The 25981-nt window shown below is 41.7% G+C and overlaps 1 protein-coding gene across 4 annotated transcripts in view; it reads left to right on the plus strand.

Annotated features, from left to right (window-relative positions):
• Positions 1 to 25981, plus strand: part of STARD13 (StAR related lipid transfer domain containing 13) — a 247468-nt gene that overhangs the window by 197167 nt on the left and 24320 nt on the right. For all 4 annotated transcript variants that reach the window (XM_058437674.1, XM_032150500.2, XM_032150501.2 and 1 more), the window contains exons 4-6: positions 9843 to 9906; positions 21952 to 23312; positions 24716 to 24889. In XM_058437674.1, the coding sequence (XP_058293657.1) occupies positions 9843 to 9906; positions 21952 to 23312; positions 24716 to 24889 (1599 nt within the window). The remainder of the gene's footprint in view (positions 1 to 9842; positions 9907 to 21951; positions 23313 to 24715; positions 24890 to 25981) is intronic.

Below are 25981 nucleotides of genomic sequence, written 5' to 3' on the forward strand. Positions count from 1 at the left end.
ACTGTGCCTTCCCTGAACCTGGCTCCCTTCCTTGGCCCATGCCTTAACCACTGGAATTCTCCAGAGTTCTGAATTTCCCCTGGATGATTGACTTTAATTATTATGTATCTTCTGTGTATATCATCCATATGTGAATCATTCCCAAGTGGGTCTGAATGTGACAGGGCCCCTGAAATTTAACATATCCAAACATGAGCTCATGATCTCCCCCCATATCCTACCTCCCTGTCGACTTCCCTATTTCCCTGTTCTCTGTGTTTAACAGCATGTTCAGGAAAGTCTGAAATCTGGGAGTCATCTTCTGTTTCTGCCTCTCTGCAGCTTCCACATCAACCAATGGCCGAGTCTCTGTCTTCACCCAGACATCCCATTCTCACTCCCTTTTTGCATCTCTCTGCCATCTCTCCCCTGGACTATTAGAACCATGTTATAATTGTTTCTCTTTAGTTCCTTCTCCATCCTGCTGCCAGTTACATTTCTAACATGCAAATCTATGTTACGCTCCTGTCTAAATCCTTCAATAGCTCCTCATTGCACCGGATTGCTCCTGACATCTTCATTTGAATCCTTTGTGATCTAGCCCCTGCCCGCTTGTCCAGGCTTATCCCTCGATATGGTTTGAATGTCTGTCCCCTCCAAATCTCACGTTGGAATTCAATTCCTACTGTTGGAGTTGGGGCCTGGTGGGAGGTGTTGGCTCATGAAGGCAGATCCCTCATGAAAGGGTTAGTGTCATCTTCCTGGTGTTGAATTCTCTCTCGGTTAGTTCACGTGAGATCTAGTTATTTAAAAGAGCCTGGAACCTCCCCCTTTTCTATCTCTCCCTCCTGCTCTCACCGTGTGGTATGCACGCTCCCTCTTCACCTTCTGCTGTCATGGTTAGATTCCTGAGGCCTCACCAGAAGCAGAGGCCAACACCGTGCTTCTTTCACAGCCTGCAGAGCCATGAACCAAATTAAACTTCTTTTCTTTATAAATCAACCCAGTCTCAGGTATTCCTTAATAGCAATGAAAACAGACTAACACCTCTTTTCATATATTTGCAATTCCTGGATTATACCCTGCTATTTTGTGCCTATTTTTTTTCCTGTAATTCTCCTTGCCTAGGCAGCAAATTTCTCTTAATTCATCATATGTATGCTCAAATATTACCTCCTCTGGGAGGTGTTGTCCCTATGCTCTCAGAAAGTGAGTAGCTTCTTCTCTTTTTAATCATGTTTCTATCCCACATGGGCCCATGAGATTCTCAAGGGCAGGGACCATATCTTTTTAAATACTGTATTCCCAGCACCTAACTTATTCCTGGTACACAGCGCACTGTCGGATGAACGAATCTTGGCTTCTTCTCTTCTTGTTGACTTTCCCATTAGAACCTCAAGTTTCACTCTTAAAATGAGACCACTATTTCCCATTTGCTAGCATTTTAGCCCTTCTCAAGGATTCTGAAGGCAACAGTAAAAATTAACAGGTTGTGGCAACAGTATTATTGTCTTCTGAAAGGGTCAAACTGCTGTGTTTAGGTTAGCACATGAATCCAGTTTGCTCAAAACATGAAGAGGACAGGCTTCATCATGTGCCATGGGTTTTCTCTTCCCATGGAGAAAGTAGAGAGGGGATGGAAACAACTGTTTATTGAATAGCCTGTGCTGGGTACATGACATAAGTTCTCATTTCCCAGGCCCTCCTAAAATTTTTCTTAAGTAGACAGGAGCAGATAAATCACTTGGCAGAAAGAAGTTCTAGCTTGGCTGCTCACTAATGTGTGGCTGCCTTGAGCATATGGTCCCCTCAGAGACTTTATCTTCTCATCTGAAAATAAAAGCATCAGGCCAAGTGTTCCCTAGCGTTGTCCAGGATCTAATGTTTCCTTAGCAAACATTAGCTGAATGGATTGGCTCTGAGCCAGGGCCTGTACTAGGCATTAAGAATGCAAATAAATGCAACTCATAGCCTGTCATACTCAGTGGTGGAGAATAATTCTGCTATCCTGACTATACAAGGTCTATTGTAACTACTTAAAGTCAATCACTGATTGGACCTATATAAACAAAGCATGCTCAGTTCAAAAAGAAAAGCCTACCGAGCCTATCACGTATAAAACTTCCTTCTAGGATTTATGGGGATTAGAAGAAGAATAAATTATGGTCCCTGTCTCAATCAAGGCTCTAATCCAATGGAGGACACACTATTCATGCCGAAAATACATTCTATAATTGAAATTTTCATCCATGCAGGAACAGTTTTCCAAGCAACCAGTATTAGACCAACTCAGATTATCTGAAGGATTTTATATTACTTATGATTAAGTTAAACGGAAGCAGATACTCGGGCTAAATATTTGTCCTAAATGCAGATTGGCTTCACTCACACGAGATTTTTGCAGTGGTTTTGATAAAGTGTGATGGATACTTCCACTGCGACATATTCCTTCACTTGAGGCAGTCAGATCTTAAACAGGCGTTTACATCTGTCAGGGATATGTTTCATCCAATTTGTATTCTTACAGAATCTAACCATTGTTTATTTTACCTTGTGTAAGCCAAATCACAGGCCAATGTTATACCATGATGGGAAATATGTACCTAGTTTCAGACAACCATAGACTGTTTTCCCCTTTGGCTTGTGGCAAGATTCAGAAGGAAGATTTGGATGGTTGTTTGAAATCTACCTAAAATGTCTAAGATGTCTTCAAGGATGATGACTTTGTTAGTAGGAATGGCAACTAATGAGCAAGTAAACCAAGAACAGAAGACATATAGATAATTTTACATCAGTAATTTCAAAGTCCAAAAAATGAAATTGTTTTAAATGAATAAAAAAAGACTTCATTTTTAAAAATTGACTTTGTTTCTTAGAGAATTTTTAGGTTCACAACAAAACTGAGCAGAAACTACAGAGAGTTTTTATATATAGCCTGTTCCCACACAGGCACACCCCCCGCCCCCTCACTATCAACATCCCCCACCAGACTGGTATATTTTCTAGAATCAATGAACCTACATTGACATATCATCATCACCCAAATTCTCCGTAGTGTACATTAGGGTTCACACTTGGTGTTATATATATTCTGTGGGTTTTGGCAAATGCATCCACTGTTATAGGATCATAGAGAGTAGCTGCATTGCCCTAAAAATCCTCTGTGTTCCACCTTTCCGCTCCTCCTCTCCCCAACCCCTGGCAACCACTGATCGTTTCACTATCTCCATAGTTTTGCCTCTTTTAGAATGCCATATAGTTGGGATCATAGAGGATATAGCCTTCTCATATTGGCTTCTTTCACTTAGGAATATGTACTTCAGTTTCTTCCATGTCTTTTCATGGCTTGATGGCTCACCTCTTTTTACTGGTGAATAACATTCTATTGCCCTCATGGACCACAGTTTATCCATTCACCTGACATCTCAGTTGTTTTAAAGTTTTGAAAATTATGAAAAAGCTACTATAAATACCGATGTGCAGGTTTTCATGTGGATGTAAGTTTTCCATTCATTTGAGTAAATGCCTAGAAGAGCAATTGCTCGAGTATATGATAAAAGTGTGTTTGGCAGTGAGAAACTGCCCACTGTCTTCCAAAGTGGCCATACCATTTTTCATTCCCAAAAGCAACGAATGAGAGTTTCTGTTGCTCCACATTCCCACCAGCATTTAGTGTTGTCAGTGTTTTAGATTTTTACCTTAGATATGTGGTGGTATCTCATGGATGTTTTAGTTTGCAATTCCCTAATGACATGTGATGTTGAACACCTTTTTAAAGGCTTGTTTACCATATGTTCATCTCCTTTAGTGAGGTGTCCCTTCAGATGTTTTGCCCTTTTTTTAATTGGGCTGTTTGTTTCCTTATTGTTGAGTTTTAAGGGTTCTTTATATATTTTAGCTAATAGTCTTTTAACAGAGATATCTTTTGCAAATATGCTCTCCCTGTATATAGCTTGTCTTCTCTTTCTCTTGAAAGTGTTTTTCTCTGAAAGAACTAAGTAGAAGTACTGAATTTTAATGAAGTCTGGTTTATCAGTTATTTCTTTTATGGACCAGGTCTGTGGTGTTTAATCTAAAAGGTCATCGCTTTATTCAAAGTCATCTAGATTTTCTCCTGTGTTATCTTTTTGGAGTTGTATAGCTTTGTGTTTACACTTAGGTCTATAATTCATTTTGAATTATTTTTTGTGATGGTATAAGGTCTGTGTATAGACTAAATTTTTTTTTGCATTTGAATATCCACTTGTTGCAACAGCATTTGTTGAAAGACTACCTTTTATCCATTGTATTGCCTTTGCCCCTTTATAAATGTAAGTTGACTCTATTTGTGTGAGTCTGTTTTGGGTTCCTCATTCTGCTCCATTTATCTCTTTGTCTATTCTTTCACCAGTACCATACTATCATGATTACTATGGCTTCATAGGAAGTCTTGAATTTGGATAGTGTCAGTCCTCCAGTTTTGCCCCTTCATTATTGTGTTGGTTATTCTGAGTCTGCTGTTCCTTTATATAAATTTTAGAATCAATTTGCTGATAGCCACTGTTTTGGTTTTTTGTTTGTTTGTTTGTTTAAAACTGGACATTTTAAATATTGTAATATGGCACCTCTTGAAATCAGATCCTCTCTTCCCAGGGTGGTTATTGTTGCTATCTGTTTAATGAATATCTGGAACTAATTCTCCAAAGTCTGTATCCCTTCTTGTATCCACTGAAGTATCTACTCAGTTAATTTAGTAATCAGCAAATGTCTTAGATACCTTCAACCAATCCCTAAGTCTTTGCTGACGGGCTCTTTGTGCATGTTACAATATGGCTTCAACGCTCCAGCAGGCAATTGATAACTCTGCCTTAGCCTTGACTTCCTGCTTGTGCAGATCATCAAGGTCAGCTAAAGGTGGAAGATTAGGGCCAGCTCAGGTCTTTCCTGGGTATACACACAGTTCTGCACATATACTTGGCCTTCTAGATTCCTAGGAATACATTGGAACTTTTCTAAGTCCCCTATGGACATCTCATTCTCCCAGCTATTCTTTCTAAGCTTTTTGGTTAGCATCTTGTTTGGCTGAACTGTTATTACCATTTCAGGCAACTGCCATGTTCACTAATTACTACTGACTGTCTTTGACAAACACCCTGGGTATAAGCTAGTTTCAGTGATGATTTGAGTCAGGTTAAATAAAGATAAGCCCTGTGAATGGGGGTTTTCAGGGAATTCCCAGACAGCTCAGATAATGACAATTCTTTGGTAACGGAGTTTTGGGGAAGCTCAAACACATTCTTCCCTCTCCAGTGGATGCAAGGCTACTAGTTTTCACAGCTACTCTGACGGTGATGCTGTTGATTTTCAAAGCTCCTGAAAAGCTGGGGAAAAGGGCATAGGAATAGGGTGGGTTTGAATGTCACAAAGCTCACTGTCCTTACATATGTTTAACCATTTTTCTTAAATAGACACTTAGTGTTACTTAGTTTGTTGAAAGCCCATATCAATTTACAGCTTTCTTAAAAAGTCGATTTTGACAATATTTGCCAGTACTTTTGTTGATTTTATGAAGAAGTGGGGTTTTCGAGGTTTTTACTTAACCTTTTTCACTGATGTCACTCGCTTGCATTATTTTTTATTCAGCTTTATTTAAATATAATTTATATTCCAAAAAATCACCAAAGTATACAATTTGATTAATTTTGTCAAATGTACAGTTATGTAACTATCACCACAATCATGACATAAAACTTTATTTTTTCAGCTACAGGGTCCTACTGTGTCACCCAGGCTGGAGTGCAGTGGCGTGGTCTCAGCTCACTGCAGCCTTGACCTCCCAGGCTCAAGCGATCCTCTCACTTCAGCCTCCTATGTAGCTAGGACTACAGGCACGTGCCATCATGCCCAGCTAATTTTTTTTTTTTTTTGAGATGGAGTTTCACTCTGTCACCCAGGCTGTAGTGCAATGGCGCGATCTCGGCTTGCTGCAACCTCCACCTCCCGGGTTCAAGCAATTCTCCTGCCTCAGCGTCCTGAGTAGCTGGCATTACAGGCATGTGCCACCACGCCTGGCTAATTTTGTATTTTTAGTAGAAATGGGGTTTTACCATGTTGGTCAGGCTGGTCTTGAACTCCTGACCTCAGGTGATCCACCCGCCTCGGCCTCCCAAAGTGCTGGGATTACAGGCGTAAGCCACCACACCCGGCTTAATTTTTATATATATTTTTTGTAGCGACAGGGCCTCTCCATGTTGCCCAGGCTGGTCTCAAACTCCTGGGCTCAAGCGATCTGCCCACCTTGGCCTCCCAAAGTTCTGGGATGACAGGCATGAGCCACCATGCCCAGCCATGACACAGAACATTTTTGTGACCTCAAAAAGTCCCCCAGTGCCGGCATTTGGCAACCACTTATCTGTTTCCTGTTACTATAGTTTTGTCTTGCCTGAAATTTTTTTGATGAGTGGAATCCTGTAGTGTATGCTCTTTGCGTCTAGGTTCTTTTACTTAGCATAATGACTCTGAGATTCATGCATAGTGTTGTATGTATCAATAGTTAGTGCCTTGAATTGTTGAGTATTCCATTGTATGGATATACCACAATTTTTATATCCATTTACCAGCTGATGGACATTTGGGCCATTTCTACTTTTTGGCTATCTTATGATTAAAGCTGCTATGAATATTCAAGTACAAACCTTTTTACAGCAAAAAAAAAATTATAAAAAGTATAAATCTTTTTGTGGACATATGATTTCTTTTATCTTGCATAAGTAGCTGAGAGTGGAATTGCTAGATCAAGTGCTAAAAATATATCTAATTTTATAAGAGACTGCCAAACTGTTTTCCAAAGAGACGGTACCCCTTTGGAAGTTTCAGTAGTTCTGAATCCTTGCTAATACTTAATGTTGTCAGCGTTTTTACTTTAGGCATTCTGTTGTGTAGTGGTGTCTCGCTATGATTTTAATTTGCATTTCTTTCATGACTGATGATATTGAACATCTTTTAATGTCTTCTCTTAGAAGTATCTGTTCGAATATTCTGCCCATTTGAAAAATCAGGTTCTTTGACTTGTTACTGAGTTTAAGAATTCTTTAGGTGTTCTGTATATGAGTCCTTTATCAAATACATGTTTTGCAACTACTTTCTCCAAGTAGAGAAGCAATTTGTAAGGTACAGGCAAACATCTGAGTTTAGGGGCAATAAAAGGACCCAGAACTACAAAGTCAAATCTACTTAGAGTCTTCAGCTTTAGAAAATAATAAATAAACTTCCTACATGTGTCAGAAAGTATAAAGCATATTCGAGTCTGTGGTATATAGAAGATGAATCCTTTGATGTCTTGTGTGTATGTCATAGATCAAAAGCTTTTCCACAGAAAAGCAGAATGGAGTGTTTTGTTTGTGCTTCCAAACCATAATGGAAGAACAGGTTCACTAGATAAGTTCATTTTATAAATAACAGGCAATCCTTCCCTAAACAAACCTGTTACAGAGCCACCAAATGTGCAATATCAACCATTTTTTTTTCACTTCACACCCGCTCTTAGGTAGACATGCTAACACACGTGGAACAGACCAAAGAGACAGGCTGAGAACCTGCCAAAGATGGTCTCAGACGAGATGATGAGCTTCCAACTCAGCATTGCCTGGTGTATCTGACACTAATGAATGTGTAGTCAGAGGGTACATTGGAGATGGTTGAAAATGAAGAGAGTCATTAAACATATTTCAGTCAGTGAGCAACATGAGAAAAAGTTGAGTAATAGAACTGGTTTCAGTTTAAAGTTTTAGAACTGGTAGTGAAACCAATTAGGAGGCTGATGCCTGACTCTTGATAAACAACGACAGGAGACTGAATTAGGGCCAAAGGAGAGGCAAGACTTCAAAGACATCATAGAGGTATAATTGACAGGATTTGGTGATCAATGAATGTAGATTGTGAAGGAGTAGAGCCTCAAGATGACATTATTTTCTGGTTTGGGTGGCCCATTGGTGATGCTCTTAGTCAAGACAAGACAGTAAGTAGGAGAAACAGGTTTTGAAGAGAGTGCAAAATGTGACTCTGGCCTCAAATGAGATGCCTGGGCTGGAGACAGAGGACTGGGTATCATTCGAGTCTAATTTATGTTAAGATTCTTCAGTAAGGCCATGGAGAGTAAAAAAGGATGGACCTCAGTCTGAATTCTAACAAAAAAAAATTAATAGTTAAGAGGCAAGCACTGCTTGGTGGCAGGAAGGAGATAGTGTCCAGAGAGATGAGATAATTCATAATCTTGAATGTCAAGGATGAAAAGAATTTCAAGGAATGATGGGTACTAATTTGTTACTATTGCTATTAATAGGTCTTTGCTAAAAAGAAGTCATTGAATTTGATGGTTAGAAATTCATTGGTCAAAACTGGAAACAAGCTGGGCGCGGTGGCTCACGCCTGTAATCCCAGCACTTTGGGAGGCCGAGGTGGGTGGAGCACGAGGTCAGGAGATCGAGACCATCCTGGCCAACATGGTGAAACCCCATCTCTATTAAAAATACAAAAATTAGCCTGTGTGGTGGTGTGCACCTGTAGTCCCAGCTACTCAGGAGCCTGAGGCAGGAGAATTGCTTGAGCCTGGGAGGCAGAGGTTGCAGTGAGCCGAGATTGTGACACTGCACTCCAGCCTGGACCACAGAGTGAGACTCCGTCTCAAACAAACAAACCAACAAACAAACAAAAGAAACGACTGGAAACAGCTCAAATGTCCATCAGCAAGAGAATAGGTAACCCAATTGTGTGTCTTCATACTCAGCAACTAAGCTGAATGATTATTGGTATACTCAACAACATGAGTCAATCTCACAAACGTTGTGTTGAATGAAAAAACAGTCACTCAAAAAATACATACTATATAATTCTACTTACACAATGACCGAGAAGAAGCAAAACTAATCTATGGATGATAGAAGTCATAAAGAGGGGCTGGGCACAGTGGCTCATGCCTGTAATCCCAATGAAATGAAAGAAATGCTGGGTAACATCTTTGAGAGTCCAGCTGAGGGTGAAAATCAAAATGTATTTATTAGCATATGTTGCGATGATGGAACGTCATGACCGAGTGGCTTAAACAACAGAAATTTATTTTCTCACAGTTCTGGAGGCTGGAAAGTTCAAGATCAAGGTGCTGGCAGGGTTTGGCTCCTGGTAAGGTCTTGTGACCTGTAGATGTCTGCCTTCTCACTGTGTCCTCACATGCAGAGAGAGAGAGGGAGCTCTCTGGTATCTCTTCTTACAAGGACACTAATCCTCTGGGATCAGAGCTCCTCCCTGGTGACTCCTTTACCCTTAATCACTTATTTACTCCAAATCAATCATGTTGGGCATTCACATATGTGAATGGAGGGCTTCAACATATGCGTTTTGGAGCGACATAGTTAGCCTATAGCATGTATAATTCAGCACTGTAATGTGAGTTATTTTCCACCTATACCCAACCACCTGAGATCAGGAGAGAAGATACATGGTTGTGTTGATCCATATTTGGAGGTTAACAGGATAGACTTGATGCAAGGTCAAGGTGGCAAACGATTGGAGGGGTTAGTGAAAGTATGGCTAAAATGATCAGCCATGGATTCCGAGAACAGTGGAAAGAGAAGCCAGAAAAGGGCTGGGTTTAGATTAGGGAAAAGGCAGGGATTGGTAGGCTTAGTGGTAGAGTCCTCGCAGGTCAGGAGGCTGGAGCACAAATGGGAACTACTTTATAGCATACCTTCTGTGGGTGCAGTGCTGTCTTGGGACATAATTGGTTGTTCCTGCAATTTCAACTTTACTGGAAATAAAGGAGGATTATCAAACTGGAGAGATTTAAATTCATTAGTGAAAGTACTCATCACATTTTTCTTTCCTTTTAGACGACTAAATACGTTGAACAAGTGTGCCTCAATGAAACTTGATGTGAACTTCCAAAGGAAAAAGGTAGGTGCCCACATCTTAGTAAGAATGTGGCTATGCCAGTGAATGCCAGGAGTTTGAGACCAATCTGAGCAACATAGTGAGACCCTTGTGTCTACAAAAAAATAATAATAATAAATTAGCTGGGCACAGTGGCTTGTGCCTGTAGTCCCAGCTATCGAGAGGCTGAGTTGGGGGCATTGCTTGAACCCAGAAGGTTGAGGCTGCAGTGAGCCATGATCATGCCACTGCACTTCAGCCTAGGTGACACAGTGAGACCCTGTCTCCAAAAACAAAAAAGCAACATGAACCTAAGCAAAATTTTGAAATGCCTGACCATCTATGTGTATTCTCCATGTCCCATTTCATCATAACCACCTAAATAAGTCTATTATAAACTAAGACTGAAATCTATTTGTTTTACCATTTCATTTTGCTTTCTTTTTTTATTAGAGGGTTTGCGTAAAGATGTAAAATATCTCAGTGCTTTATGGTGATCTTTCAGAAGTGTCTGTTGTAAATGTCAACCCCTTATTAGACTCAAATGCTTCACAGCAGTGAGTAGATTAAAAGTTCAGAAAGGATCTGGGGGTCCATGGTGAGTGACTTCTGGCTCATTTTTTCCACTAGTGTTTTATTTCATGCACGTGTCAAGATGCCTCCACTATCAGGCAGATTCAGTTGGTAATGTATGAGGGGGCCCGGGGACAGTGTGACAAGATCCTGAACTCTGGCTCATCTTCCACCGTTCTCCCCACCGTGCACTTCTCTCTAGCCACAAGGAATTTGGTTCAGTCCGAAAAGTCACTAAGCTTCCTCCACATCACAGGGCTTGCCACGTGCTGCGTCCTCTTTATGGATAAGACTAGAGATTTGAGTTTTGAAATAAAGCTGTACTTTATTGAATATGTACTGTTTTCTAGGAACTAAATTATGTACTTACCACACGTTATCTCGTTTAATCCGTTGAGATGAGGCTTCTCTGTTTTCTATATAAGGAAGGTAAATCTCGAACAGGCTAGGTCATGGCCCACGATCTTGCAGCTAGCGGCGGAGCAGGGTCTCTACCTCGGAGGTGTCTGACTCCAAAACCAAGGCTCCTAGCCAAAGTGCTGTGCAGCCTCTCTTTTTCACTGGATTGATTCTTTTTAGGAAATTCAGAATTAGGATCCTTAACTACTTTTTTCATTTAACATCTCCACTACGTAGCAACTCAAGCTTCCGTGTATTTTGAAGGATCAGAGAAAACATCTTTGAATCAAAAGAAAGTGTTCTTGGCCAGTTGTGGTGGCTCACACCTGTAATCCCAGCACTTTGGGATCCCAAGACAGGTGGATCATCTGAGGTCTGGAGTTCGAGACCAGCCTGACTAACATGGTGAAACCTGTCTCTACTAAAAATACAAAAATTAGCTGGGCATGGTGGCACATGCCTGTAGTCCCAGCTACTCAGGAGGCTGAGGCAGGAGAATCACTTGAACCCGGGAGGCGGAGGTTGCAGTGCGCTGAGATCATGCCACTGCACTCCAGCCTGACAGAGAGAGACTCCGCCTCAAAAAAAAAAAAAAAAAAAGAGAAAGTGTTTTTATCCTGGTCTACACAGAGAAATGATTAAAGCCAAAGGATTTTAAGTTACTCCTTAGTAACCTAATCTTTAAAAATAACTTTAATCTGAATTTCTGCTCTAAAATAACACCAAAAAAAAAAAAAATCAAATGAATTTTGGTGGACCTCACCTTAAAAACAATTTGGGATTTGAGCTGGGAACCAAAGATTTAAGCTGAGGAGGTAAAATAGTGAAAAACAATATCCAGAGAAATATTAAAACATGAGCAGTTTGTCCAGGCCAAAGACAAATTAAAAATGTGGGAATAAACCTCCCAACAGCTGTCTGACTGAATAGACCCTTGAGAAGCATACATACTATTTGAAGCATGAGGGTCAGATGTTGTTTTGATTGGAACACATGGTTCTTATTAAACTGAACACAGCCAGGCCTGTGTGTCTAAAGTGTGGGTCCTCAAATGGCTGGTCTATACAGCTGCCTATACCGACCATTAGCTGCACTGCATCACAAAAGAAAATGCCAAAAACTAATGACATGAGTTGTTTCCACACAGTGGAGTGATTGGATTTTTCCCCTGTCACCAGCTTTTCAAAACCCACAGGCGAGATGGGCTTGAATAACGTTTGTTTGGTTCTTTGTGCGTTACCTTCACAAAAGCTCCTCTGTAAATTGGTCACTTCGTTTTTCTGACCTTAATGTAGTCTTTATATCGCATCTAGTGGCACACACCCTTAAAGCCCCTGCTTAGCTATAGGCCTCAGAATGCATGCACTTGAATAAAATATTGCTTTTCACATTGTGAATTAGAGAGTCATGGCCTGAATTTTCAAATAAATAATGCTGACATGTGGTCTCCACCTACTTATGAATCTCAATAATGACCAGAATCCATGGCCAGATTGAAGCAACCACTCAGGAGAGACTGTGTTGTGACACCCGTTCCTGTGATCTTCCTCTTACACAAGCCATAGGCTTTATTTAATCCTTTATCTTACTGTGAAAAAATAGAAAAAAAATGAATAGGAGCTAAGACTAGGCCAAATGATCACAAATAGAAAAGGAGACTCGAGAATCGAGCACCCCGTGAAAAGCTTCAGGCAACTTCAGAATTTATTTATTTGGAAGAAAAATAAGGCAGCAGCATTTCCTCTAGGTATGTCCCCATGTTAAGCCATCCAAGAAATGGAAATAGAATCCCCACCTCCAATCTGCAGAGTCCCAGACTTATTTAATTCTGCAGAAAGTCATCCCCAAGTAGCTAAACTGTCTGGGGTCACAATTATTGTATCTTGCGACTGCCGGACCTATGAAAGGGTTGCAGGTGCTGGCTCAGCAGTTTGTAGGGATAGCAAAAGCTAACACAGGGCTTCCTCCCCGCCAGGCACTATTCCTTGTCCTTAACTCCATGTCACAGATGCAGAAATTGAAGGGCTTGGCACTTGCCCAAAGCCACACAGAAATAGCAGAGGCAGGACTTGAATCCAGGTAATCTGGCACTGGACTGCTACTCCTCACTTTTCAGAGGTATTCAGAGACAAACTGGAGCCTAGGTGAGTCTCTAGCCCTTGGCCTGAGACCTGCAAGGGTATCATGTTTCCTCAGCAATACATCCAATTCACTGCGTGTATTGTTTTTATAAGAGGCATGGTTCTTGCCATCTGTACTAAAGTCCACAATTTATTTATTGTCTTCATGGCAATTGTGTTTAATCCTGTAGATTTTTGTGGGCTGACACAAGGAAGAAAGCGAAAAGTCCACAAGTAGGTGATGATGATGATGAAGGCTTTTTCATGCCTGGCTAGCCATACACCTTTCTTATACATGAAATGCCACTTCCAAAGCACTGGGAGAAATGACATCACCCCTACCCTCCCACAATACAGTTTCTAACTGTTTTGCAGAAGAGAGAAGGGATCCTTTAAGGATTTGAGATGACCTTCCCTGCCTCTGTAAGAGTCAGGTGGAGGAGTATTCTCGAGCTTAGCTGCACACCTCACTGGAAGACTAGCATCCCAGCCAAGAGCATTTCAGGAGGCAGGACACCAGCACTTCTGCCGCCTGCAGCTCGGCCTCTCCACTCCGGCGGCATTCCCAGCGGCCCATTCCTGCTTCCAAACAGGCAGGCCCGGCCACGTAGCTGCAGTTAACGTCTAAATTTCTATGTGACTATGGATGAGTTGCCTTTTGCAGCTGTGGATTCGTGTGGGTTCCTGTTTCCAGTGTAAAGATATGGCCAAATTCCATCTTTTAAAAAAAGCCCTTCTTTATGGAATGTCTTGTTGGCATCTGTCTCTGAGAAATATATAATTTCAGTGAAGAATGTTCTCATTTTTAGAAAAAAAAAAAAAAGCCAAACAGCGGAGACTCATCTAAATTAAAAACACCAAGGCACACACAAAGTAGCTTTTCTTGGGAAAATGTTTCTTCCTCATTATTACCTAGAAAATTCGTGCCTGCTCCATGATGACATTGAAATCCCCTGATTAAAGTGTTCATGTGATTCAGCTTCTATTCAAAGTAAAAGCCAGAGACTGAAGACTCCAATTAGGCTGTTTATTAAATGAGGAAAGAGAAGGACACATAGCCACATGGGACTCTTACCTTTCCTCTTACCTAGGAATATGTCTCAAGAGTGAAAGAGCAGCTTCCAAAGAAGGTTCTGGTTGAAGTTATAATTTTAATAAGGCTCTCTGAAATAATGACCAAAGGTGGAAAGCAACACAGAAACCATGACTAATTGCCACCTTGCAGCCAGCACCTCCTGGTCTGGATGCCGTTGGCATTTCACAGGCACTGCAGCTGTTGACAAGGGGCCCGGCCCCCACCCCACCCCTACTTCCCACTCCCTTGCACATCCCCGCATCTCCCACCAAATGAGACACCTCCTGGCAACTCCAAAGAGCAGTCAGATGAGAGAAAGTCCATCATTCACTTGGCCGGAGAGTATTAACAGCCTTGAATTGCAAATAATTACATGCGAATGTCCTAAAACTGTAGGGTATTTGAGTTGGAAGGATCTTTGGTCTTATTTTCCAACCTCCCACTCACTCACTGCAGGGTTTGCTTCTTAGAGCATCCCTCTCCCTCACAATTTGCTGAGCCACCGTTTATTATAAGCTTCTCAACATGACAAGCTCTTCACATGGCAAGGCAATTTATTTTACTCTACCGACCAGAAAGGCCTTCCATATGATAAGCTAGGAGCTGATTCCTTCTAAACTGGCCCATCTGATCCTAGCTTTTTTCCCTGGTGAAGCACAGAATATGGATCTCCCCATTCACTCAGAAGCCCTTTAGCTCTGTCCTCCAGAACAGGAATCAGCACACTGCTGCTCCTGCTTTCATAAATAAAGTTTTATTGGATCAATAGCTACGCCCATTCATTTCACAACAATGGCAGAGCTGAGTAGGTGAGAGAGAGAGACCTTATGGTGCATACACCTAAAATATTTATGATATAGCCCTATACACAAAACGTTTTCAGACCCTTGCTCAATCTAGAACAGTTTCTCAACTGTCAGTGGTGAATGACTGGTTTTCTTATTTTATTTTTTTCCAGTCTGCCACAGACTAAGATACTTTTGTAAAATTCAATACAAATGAATTATTAGAAATATTAATTTTAACAAATTATAGAAAATACAAGCCTTAATGTTTTATTGTTAGGCTCAACTGACACAAAGGCGAGCACCGATAAATATAATCAAAACAAATATAACAGGAAATAATGATGCAGGATTTTTCTCAGCCCCACTTTGTCAGCCGGAAACTTCTGTGCCTGGCAGTGGCCTCTGCTTCTTTGTTCCTGTCACCCTGCTCTGTGGCCTGTGGCTCCCTGGCTGACCCAGCCCTGCCACTGCTTCTTGGCGCCAGTGAAAGGAGGGCTGCAGCTTACAACCCCTTTTGACCCCACTGTTCAGTGGGTCCCAGGTTCTTGTCCCGCATCAAAGAAGAATGCGGTTATGCTGACAATTAAAGGGTGAGGAGGGTGGAGAAGAATTTTATTGAGTGACACAACAGCTCTCAGTGGAGAGGGGATGCAAGGGTGGTCCCAAAGTCAGGTGGTTTTCTCCCCTAGTGTGGCTGGATCTGGGCTTTTATAGGCTCAGAATGGGGGAGTGCCTGCTGATTGGTTTGTGAGTGTGCAAAAAAGCTAAAAGAAAGACACCAATCAAAGGTGGGCATGACAGTGTAAAAAACCAATTAGGGAAATGTAGGTATATGTAAAATAGATGAAGGGTGAGGATCAATCAGAGGAAAGCATGCCAAATGGAAAGAGAGGTTCTCAATCCAGTCTGTGGATTTGTAGCTTGGCTTTCAGCCTTCAGACTATCTTTGGCTTGAAGGGGAGGTTTCACCAGGAAGCTGCCCCTATTTGCCTAGGCATTTGACTGCCTCCTGCTGCTATCAATAGAAAAGAATTACAAAAACTGCTCAGATTTTTATTGAAAGTGTGCGTATATGTGATTAATACAAAGAATCACAATTGTGCTCATACCATTTTTGTTGTTCATCTGTCATAACTGAACAAAAAGTTTACTTTGAAACAGAAATCCCTCAAATTAAACGCCTATATGCACACTTTGAACAAACACTTTGACTGCAAATGTATAAGATATATATAATTTTTTTTTGAGGTAGAGTCTCACTCCATCACCCAGGCTAGAGTGCAGTGGCGCAAACTCGGCTCACTGCAACCTCCACCTCTGGGGTTCAAGCGATCTCCTCCCTCAGCCTCCCAAGTAGCTGTGACTGCAGGCATGCACCACCATACCACGCTAATTTCTGTATTTTTAGTAGCGACGGGTTTCACCATGTTGGTCAGGCTGGTCTCAAACTCCTGATCTCAGGTGATCCGTTTGCCTCGGCCTTCCAAAGTGCTGGGATTACAGGTGTGAGCCACCATGCCTGGCCATAAGATTTTTAATGTGACAACAAGTTTCTTCTTTGTTATCTAAGTTAAGTGGGATTGATAACAATGCTACTCATGGGTAATAATGTATATCTAAAATTCTTTTGTTTGAGTACCAGTCATCGTAGGGAAACCAGTGAAGAAAGGTTTTTTAAGGCAAGTTAAAAGTTTAGGGTATTCCTTTTCACTTACTACTTTAGGGTATTCCATTCACCTTTTATTCAAAATGATGTAAGTGATGCTGTATTTCCAAAATTCATCTTCAGTTCTTCATCTCTAGCCAATTCTTATAATTATAAATTTATAAATGTAAATTACCTGTGAAGCAATGGATTCTGTACATTATACACTTTGAGTTATGGTAAGCAAACTAACCTTGAATTGGCACTTGTTGTAAATCAGATCGACCACACACCAGTACCATGCTGCTGTCACTCATAAGACTCACCGTATGAATTTGACTACACCCAAACTGGTCTCTACCCTGTTTAGTGAGACAAATCCATGATTGTGAGCTCAGATAGCACAGACTTTTCAAATGGTGACAAATGGTTTTAATGCTTGCTCTCAATTTCTGTATCTACCTCATTAAAGACCAAGTTTGGGGACTGGCAGCCCCCTGACCACACTCTGAGTAGCACTGTCTAGAGTTCCTCATTTCTAAATCAAGCTATTAGTTCTTTCAGTTGTCCACCCCAGGAGGTTGTGGTTCTTAGATCCTTGGCCATTCTGATTACTCTTCTCTAGAAATGTACCCCTTAAAATGTGGGGTGCTTAGAAAGAACCCATTGTTCCTGATATATGTGACCAGTGCAGAATGCAGTGGGCACTGACCTTTTGAGTCTTGGGATCTATGCTCTGGTCATGCATCCTAAGGTTGGTGTCTTTGTTCAGTAGCCATATTACATGGTTAAGTCACATTAAGCTTACATCTGCCAGAACTCTCAAGTCTGCTAATAGCAGGAAGGGCTGTTGAACTATGTTTGTTTTATCCTGCACATCCTGTAGTTGATTTTTGAAGTTAGAGTCATTATATTTTACTTTTATGAAATTTTATCTTATTAACAGGTCATCCTTCACTTCTGTTAAGCTCTACACGCTTCTCAGTATTGCTATTCTCTAGCAACAATAACTAGTTTCATCTACCACTTTAGGGTTTATATGGTGTTGTCACATAGAGTCCCATTTGGTTCTGTTGCTAAATCATGCTAGATGTGCATTATTATTGTTTTCATTTTACAACTCAGAAATCTGAGTCTTAAAGAACCCTTAGCAAATAGCCTTATACCATCTTTACAGAAAACATGAGTTCTGGCCCTTTCAAGTAACCCTTAAAATGATCATAACCTTGAGACATGCTTCCTTCAGTTATTTACAGTCTGTTAGTCACACGCTTTAGAGGAGTTATTCAATCAGTTACTAACAAAACTCTCTGTAGCAAGCTTGTCCAACCCATGGCTCATGGGCTATATGCGGCCCAGGACAGCTTTGGATGTGCCCCAACACAAATTCATAAACTTTCTTAAAACATTATGAGTTTTTTTGGCCATTTTTTAAAGCTCATCAGCTATCATTAGTGTTAGTGTGTTTTATGTGTGGCCCAAGACAATTCTTCTTCTTCCAATATGGCCCAAGGAAGCCAAAAGATTGGACCCCCCCTGTGTAGCATCTAGCTAGTGAGCCATATTGTCCACAACATGGGAACTTATTTTCAGTTGTCTTGCTGAAATTCTGATGTTCCATGTCCCTGGTACGTCCATGGTTTCTGAGACAGGAGAATAAAGTTAGTTTGATGTATTCTTTTCTTTATAAACACATCTGATTCCTAGAGATTTCCATTTTGCATTTCTAAATAATCACAAACTATTTATTGTTAACCTCAAAAAAATTATCAAACAGATGAAATCTGATAATCTCTTTTAAACAATCAGTACACTTCCATAAATACCACTGGAGAGTCTGAAATGTGCCTGATGCTCTGCTGGGTCCCAAGTGCGTAAAAAAACTTAAACTCTACTGCAATGTGTTTTTCATACGGCAGATCATGGCCGCTTTGTAGGTTGTCAAGTGACAACCTTTAAAAAAACATTTAAAAAAATTTAAAAAATAAAAAAATAAAATAGACTAAACTAGACGAAAAAGTATCAGAATACAAACAAACAAAGATAATTACTTAAGCATAACTTTTTTTTTTTGCTTTAGTATAGTCTGTATGCGTGCCCTGAGTTGTGATGGAAAATATATTTTTTGTTGTATGTCACTATCAAATAGTTTGAAATATCCATCATTAGTGGAAGAAACAGACACAACCATTTCAATACCCTTTGGGACGTACCATGGTCATTGTAGACACAGGGTGCCAAAGAAGAATGGTCGTTTTTTTTCTTTGTTGCATTTTGTTTTCTATTGCTTTGGTTTTTGTTTGTTTGCTTTGGTTCAAACAACCTAAATACTGCAAAATTTCCCTGAGCTGTTTTCCTTTTTTCCTAGGAGTTTGCCACTTTTTCACATGCCTTAGTTGGGCTGTAAATATCTTCCTGTTGGCCAAAGTGAGTATAATAAGCTCTTAGAGACCAGCAGACAGGGCCAGGCTTTCCCTTGCCAGGCCACAGTGCCCAGCTTGGCATGTGTTCTTAACCTAAATAAAGGAGTCCCTATCCAACTAGTATGTGGTGTGCTGGCATCATAACCAGGTTTGAGAGAGGTAGTTGGGGCCAACACTGAATGTTGTAGTTTCTGTTTTAAAATATCTGTATTTTCTTTAAAGTCATATCCTTTTTTTTTTTTTGTCTTCTCAAAAACTGTCTGCTAAAAGGGCTTTTTCACAGTCCTTATTTAATATCAACTTCTCACTAGCTTCCTAAAATGCAATACAAAAATCCAATAAGTTCAACGTTCAGCCTATCATGGCACCTTGTGTATAAATGACCCTCATATGTCAGTTTTTATTATATCAATCACAGGAAAAGAGGGAGTAGAAAGTACTAGTAGGAAAGTATATTTTGAGTCATCATTCTGGAGTCTTGCCCTTTTTCCACTTGTACAATTATAACTTTCTAAACTCTTTCATCAGAGCTTTATACAACTTTTTTGAAACTCAAAGCTCATTTTTCACTGTGGTCTCAAGCTGTAGAATTCCTTTTTGTTTCTTTTTGTTTCCTTTTTTTAAGAGACAGGGTCTTGATATGTTGCTCAGGCTGGACTCAAACTCCTGGACTCGAAAGACCCTTCCACCTCAGACTCCCAAGTAGCTGAGATTACAGGCGTGAGCCACTGTATTAGTCCATTTTTCACGCTGCTGATAAAGACATACCTGCATACCTGAGACTGGGTTATTTATAAGTAAAAAGAGGTTTAATGGACTCACAGTTTCATGTAGGCAGGTCTCACAATCATGGTGGAAGGCCAAAGGTACATCTTACATGGCGGCAGACAAGAGAATGGGAGCCGAGCAAAAGGGGTTTCCCCTTATAAAACCATCAGATCTCATGAGACTTATTCACTACCACAAGAACAGCATGGGGGAACCACCCCCACGATTCAGTTATCTCCCACCGGGTCCCTCCCATAACACATCAACACATGGGAATTATGAGAGCTACAATTCAAGATTAGATTTTGGTGGGAACACAACCAAAGCATATCAGCCACTGCACCTGACTTCTAAGCCATAGAATTCTTTTCTGTACCTTGGCTTTGTACTTGCTTTCACTTTAAACTCGAATGTTCAAGTTTGTCATTTAGTCAAACCTCCAGAGAAACTAGATTTTAAAGGAATAAACAAGAATAGGAAGATCCCCACAATGATTAACTGTGCCTCTGCTTATGTTTCCTTAAAAACAATACACTGCAAGGTTAAAGGGAGTTAAAGTGGACGCTAGATACATAAAAAGATTGGTAGGCAATTGAACAAACGTTGAAAGATACAAATAAGCAAATACCTCTCAGTGAGGGACTGCTGCATGCACTACCTTCTTTATTCCCTTCAGCAAACCTATGAGGCAAGACCCGCTTCAATCTTAAAAGTGACAGAAACTTACTTTAGAGAGGGTAAGTAGCCTGTGGACAGTCACCTAGCTCTGAACTGGTATCACTGACACTTGGAACCAGGTCTTAAAACTGAACACCCAAGTAGAGTAAAATAAATTTAATTCAATTCACAAAAAATAAGCAATTATTATGTCCTTGGCATTGGAGAGGCTATACATATGAATAAATATGTTTATATGAATAATGAAACAGAGAAACACAGGTTCTGCTCTTTTTTATTTTTTTGAGATAGGGTCTCACTTTGTTGCTGTGGCTGGGGTGCAGTGGTGCCATCACGGCTCACTACAGCAGGCCCGGCTCTTGATGTCTTGATGACTTTACCTGTAACAACTGAGAGTGGAGTCTCTCAAGCAGAAGGCTTCTAAGCTAAAAAAAAAAAAAAAAAAAAAAATTCATATGATTCTATTTGGACTACACTGTGGTGGAAAGCTATTTCGATGGGGAAGATGCTGGAGACAGGTTTCTCCCACATTTTTACTGTAACAGATCCAGAGAGAGGTGGCAAGGCCTACACTAAGAGAATGAGAGTGAAATTACGAATGAGGGAACAGATTTCAAAATCAGTTCAGAATTAGGTTTGGTGATGTGCTTGGTGAGGATGAAGCAGGATCTGATGATTCATTTTATTTCAGAAGGAAATGATATGCTCTAGGTCAAGGTCTGTGCTGGACCCAAGGCTATGCAAAGCTAAACCAGGCCATCTCTGACCTCAGGGAATGCAGATGCTGCTCTCTCAGGGGCTGCAAATTCAGGCAGAAACCAGACACCTAGAGTCAATGTGTGAGGCTCAGAGTGTAAGACAGTGCCAAGCCACAGGGACCCACTGCAGCCACACAGATGTGTGCGTCCTGCCAACGGCATTCTGACTCGGAGTTGATTCAACAGAAGAAGACTGCTCATGCAGAGTAGCCGGATTGGATCACAAATAGCGAACTCCAGAATGGCTCCCTCATCCCTACTTAAAGAAATTCAGTGGGTCATTTTGCTGTTACCTTATCCAGGGAATACACGATAAGAATCAAGTACAGGGGACTAAAATAAGGAGTGTCAGCTTTGAGATATACTGAAGTTGAGATTCAGAAGAGGCAAGCTGGAAATATGGTCCCCGGGGGCTCAGTGAAGAGGTTTCTGGAAAGAAGTAAGTGCCTTTTATGGCAGAGTTGAGTTCCTTTGTGAAAAAGAAGACTGCAGGTGCTTTATATTTAGACTGTCTAGTCTGATGTAATTATACCTTCTTTATAATCAGTCAGGGAAAACTTCTTAGAGAGGAAGGAAGGAAGCATTCAAAACCTCTTTGAAAATGGGAAGGAAGAAAGCTTGGCAAGTTGAGAAGAATCTTCTGGCCACTGGGAGGAAGGGTATGTACAAGACAGTGCAAGTGGTGGAAGGACAGCTTAGAGGTGCCCAAGCAGCTCACACCTGTGCATGGGAGGACAGAGGGGAGGGAGGTGGAGGACCACACAGGGCTGCCCTCAGCACACCCAGAGTTCCTGCCTCAGCCACGCTGTCTGCTAATGAGCATTTTCCTTGGTGTTCTGCAGGGTGACGACTCCGATGAGGAAGATCTTTGTATCAGCAACAAATGGACTTTCCAAAGAACCAGTCGCAGGTGGTCTCGTGTGGACGACCTCTACACACTGCTCCCTCGAGGAGACAGAAATGGGTCACCGGGTGGCACGGGGATGAGGAACACGACCAGCAGTGAGAGCGTCCTCACAGACCTGAGCGAGCCTGAGGTCTGCTCCATTCACAGCGAAAGCAGCGGAGGCAGCGACAGTCGCAGCCAGCCAGGCCAGTGCTGTACAGACAGCCCGGTCATGCTGGATGCCCCACTGGTCAGCAGCAGCCTCCTGCAGTCCCCCAGAGACGTCCTCAACCACCCCTTCCACCCCAAGAATGAGAAGCCCACGAGGGCTAGGGCCAAATCATTTTTGAAACGCATGGAAACACTCCGAGGGAAGGGAGCCCATGGGAGGCATAAGGGGTCAGGGCGGACAGGTGGCCTGGTGATCAGCGGGCCCATGTTGCAGCAGGAGCCAGAGTCCTTTAAGGCCATGCAGTGCATCCAAATACCAAATGGAGATCTCCGGAATTCGCCACCCGCTGCCTGCAGAAAAGGGCTCCCATGCTCTGGCGAGTCGAGTGGCGAGAGCAGCCCATCGGAGCACAGCAGCAGCGGGGTGAGCACGCCCTGCCTGAAGGAACGCAAGTGCCACGAGGCCAACAAGCGCGGGGGCATGTACTTGGAGGACCTGGATGTGCTGGCGGGGACAGCACTGCCGGATGCAGGGGACCAAAGCCGTATGCATGAGTTTCACTCCCAAGAGAATTTGGTGGTGCATATTCCCAAGGATCACAAACCAGGAACATTCCCCAAGGCACTTTCTATTGAAAGCCTCTCTCCCACAGATAGTAGCAATGGGGTTAACTGGAGGACCGGTAGCATCTCCCTGGGCAGAGAGCAGGTCCCTGGTGCCAGGGAGCCCCGGCTCATGGCGTCCTGTCACAGAGCCAGCCGAGTCAGTATCTATGACAATGTCCCTGGCTCCCATCTATATGCCAGCACAGGAGATCTTTTGGACTTGGAGAAAGATGACCTTTTCCCTCACTTGGATGACATTCTGCAACATGTCAATGGGCTCCAGGAGGTAGTGGATGACTGGTCCAAAGATGTCTTGCCTGAACTGCAAACTCATGATACGTTGGTCGGGGAACCTGGCTTATCCCCCTTTCCGTCTCCTAATCAGATCACCTTAGATTTTGAAGGGAACTCTGTCTCAGAAGGTCGGACGACACCCAGTGATGTGGAAAGAGATGTAACATCTCTTAATGAATCTGAGCCTCCTGGGGTCAGAGACAGGAGGGATTCTGGTGTAGGGGCCTCTCTGACCAGGCCAAACAGGTAGGTGGCATGCATTTGTGAAATGATTTTTCATCCATTTCATAGTAATTGTGTTCTGTTTATCTTTTAACAAACATATACAGAGTACTTACTAAATGCCTGACTCTGTTCTAAGTGATTTATGTGATTAGGAATTATTTGAACAGAAGTATGACTTCTGTACAGGTATCATGGTGATTGAATCCATGTTAACTCATATTTATTTGTGCTTATCCTTTATTTTGATCTTAGTTTTATCCAAAAATATTTTGAGCTTCTTATGTGCAAAGCATTATACCGGGCACCATATGCAGGGAATCCTGGATAACCAAGACCCAGTTCCTAGGCACCAACTCTTCCCCTGACCTTCCTGTGATGCATTCATCAAAATGTCTCTTCCCCAAATTTTACACTTTTTTTGCTCCTATAAGAAATGTCTGAGGTCTGAGATGTGTACTCTGCAAGTTTGTTTTTGCTTTAAAGTGCCAATTACAAAGTACATAATAGCTGACCTACAAAGACCGTTTCAGAAGCACCATAGAAAAATGGCCCTGGGAGGCCCAAACTGGTAGAAACAATACCACTGTGTGTGCTTCTGGGTTTCTGGTTGAGGCAAGGGTGTGTCTTGGGGCTCAGTGATGTGTCACCTCTGTACCTCTCATCTTCAGGCTCCATCTCAATACTGAGCAAGAGTTAGAGTGTAGACACATGGAAGACAATGAGAAAATTTTCTACAGCCCTAGACATTCAACAGCTCTCTCTCTCTCTCTCTCTCTCTCTTTCTTGCTCCCTGTCTGTATCTCTCTCTTTCTCTCTGTCTATATTGCTCTACCTCTGTCTGTCCCGTCTATATTGCTCTATCTCTGTCTTCCCTCTCTCTGTCTCTTGCTCTCTCTGTCTATATCTTTCTATCTCTGTCTGTCTCTCCATCCTCTGCCTCTGTATCTCTATCTTTGTCTCATCTCTCCATCTGTCCATCTATGTCTGTCTCTCTTTTTTCTATCTCTCTCTCTGCTCTCTCTGGTTCTATCTATATCTCCCTGTCTCCATCTCTTTCCTCTCTTTCTGTTTCTCTCTCTCTCTCTCTCTTTCACACACACACACACACACACTCACTCACACACAGTCTCAGCTGCTCTCAACACTTTGGGAACAAATTTGGAATAAACAAACATAATATTTCCTCTATCATTTATTTAAACCCCTAATAAAATGGATAATAAGACTTTTTCCAGATTTATCTGACTTGGAAAAATCATGTCCTATGTTTGTTCTGCACACTTGTGTCTTCTGTTCCATTTGCTGTGCGATTTTCTTTGCTCGGATGCTATCTTGATTAGCTGCGTGTACATTGGTGATGTCTCGTGTTTCCCGCTACCAAGTGCACTTTGTGACTGGCTTCTCTGATGGTCTCTCTGGTAAAGGCGACTCCGATGGAACAGTTTCCAGCTGTCGCACCAGCCCCGGCCGGCCCCAGCATCACCCCACATCAGCAGCCAGACGGCCAACCAGCTGAGCCTGCTCCAGCGCTTCTCGCTGCTTCGCCTCACGGCCATCATGGAGAAGCACTCCATGTCCAACAAGCACGGCTGGACATGGTGCGTAGCACATTCACCTAGGAGGGGATCCTTGGCTCTAGAGCTAAGTGTGTGATTGCAAAAGCTTCCACGTTTACTTTATGATTTCTGAAGAACCCATTCATTGCCTTCACTGATGTTCTCCTGGACATAAGGCATGAGCTCTGCTGTAGCCTCGATGCGACGGACCTACAGGAAACATTGCTCTATTTGTAGCTCTCAGTTGGTTTCCAAGGAAGGCAGTCAGGCTCCAAGAAAGGAAAAAAAGACAAGTAAAGGGTGCTTAATTGTGAACAGAGGAAATAAAAATAAACTTGCCATAAATTAATCCTGGCAGTTTGCACAGAAACAGCTGTCACTTGTACCTTCTGGCCTGATGCAAAGCTTACCACTTAGAGCATTGATTCATTCAAAGAGCATTTAATTCTTCAAATACATTTCTGCTTTTATTTCATTGGCAAATAAAAACAAGAATATGCAATAAACCTTGTAATAAGGAATTGACAGAAGCATATGTTAGAACTTGAATGTGGACCTATTATAGATGATTTGGTGGATTTGAAAAAACACAAAATGTGTCAGTAATTGTTCTATGTTTTATATTGTGCATATAAAAAAATCAATGGGGCTTTTATAAAATATTTTAGAAGGTTATAAATTCATGGTCAAATCAATATATGCTTGTGTATTAAAATGTCCTTTGAAAACTACAACTAGCTCTAGAAAAGTAAGGATAGAGCCAAGAAATATTGTTCTTCTTTTCTCCCTTCCTTTTCCTCCAACCCCAGCCAGATTTCTTCTTCCTCTTGTAATTTTTAAATTTGTTTTGTTTTGTTGGAAACTTTTAAGTGTTCAGCACTTAAGAAATAAGTCTATCACAATTAAATTGGAAAGTTGTCCACTTGACCTGAAAACAGAGCTACAAATACATTCTGGTAACGTGACTCATGCTGTTTAGTAGCTAGAGATAGCACACAGGCAAGGGCCGCACAGAGCACAGCCGTGTCCTGTGATTAATGCAGAGAGAATGTTGAGTTCACCCTGCATCTGTTGGGTATTCCAACAAAAGCTTGGCTTCCCTCATGCTTGCTTCCAGAGCCTCTCCCCACAGTG

Source organism: Hylobates moloch, unplaced genomic scaffold (genome assembly GCF_009828535.3).
Source record: "Hylobates moloch isolate HMO894 unplaced genomic scaffold, HMol_V3 SCAFFOLD_4, whole genome shotgun sequence".
NCBI classification, from domain to species: Eukaryota; Metazoa; Chordata; class Mammalia; order Primates; family Hylobatidae; genus Hylobates; species Hylobates moloch.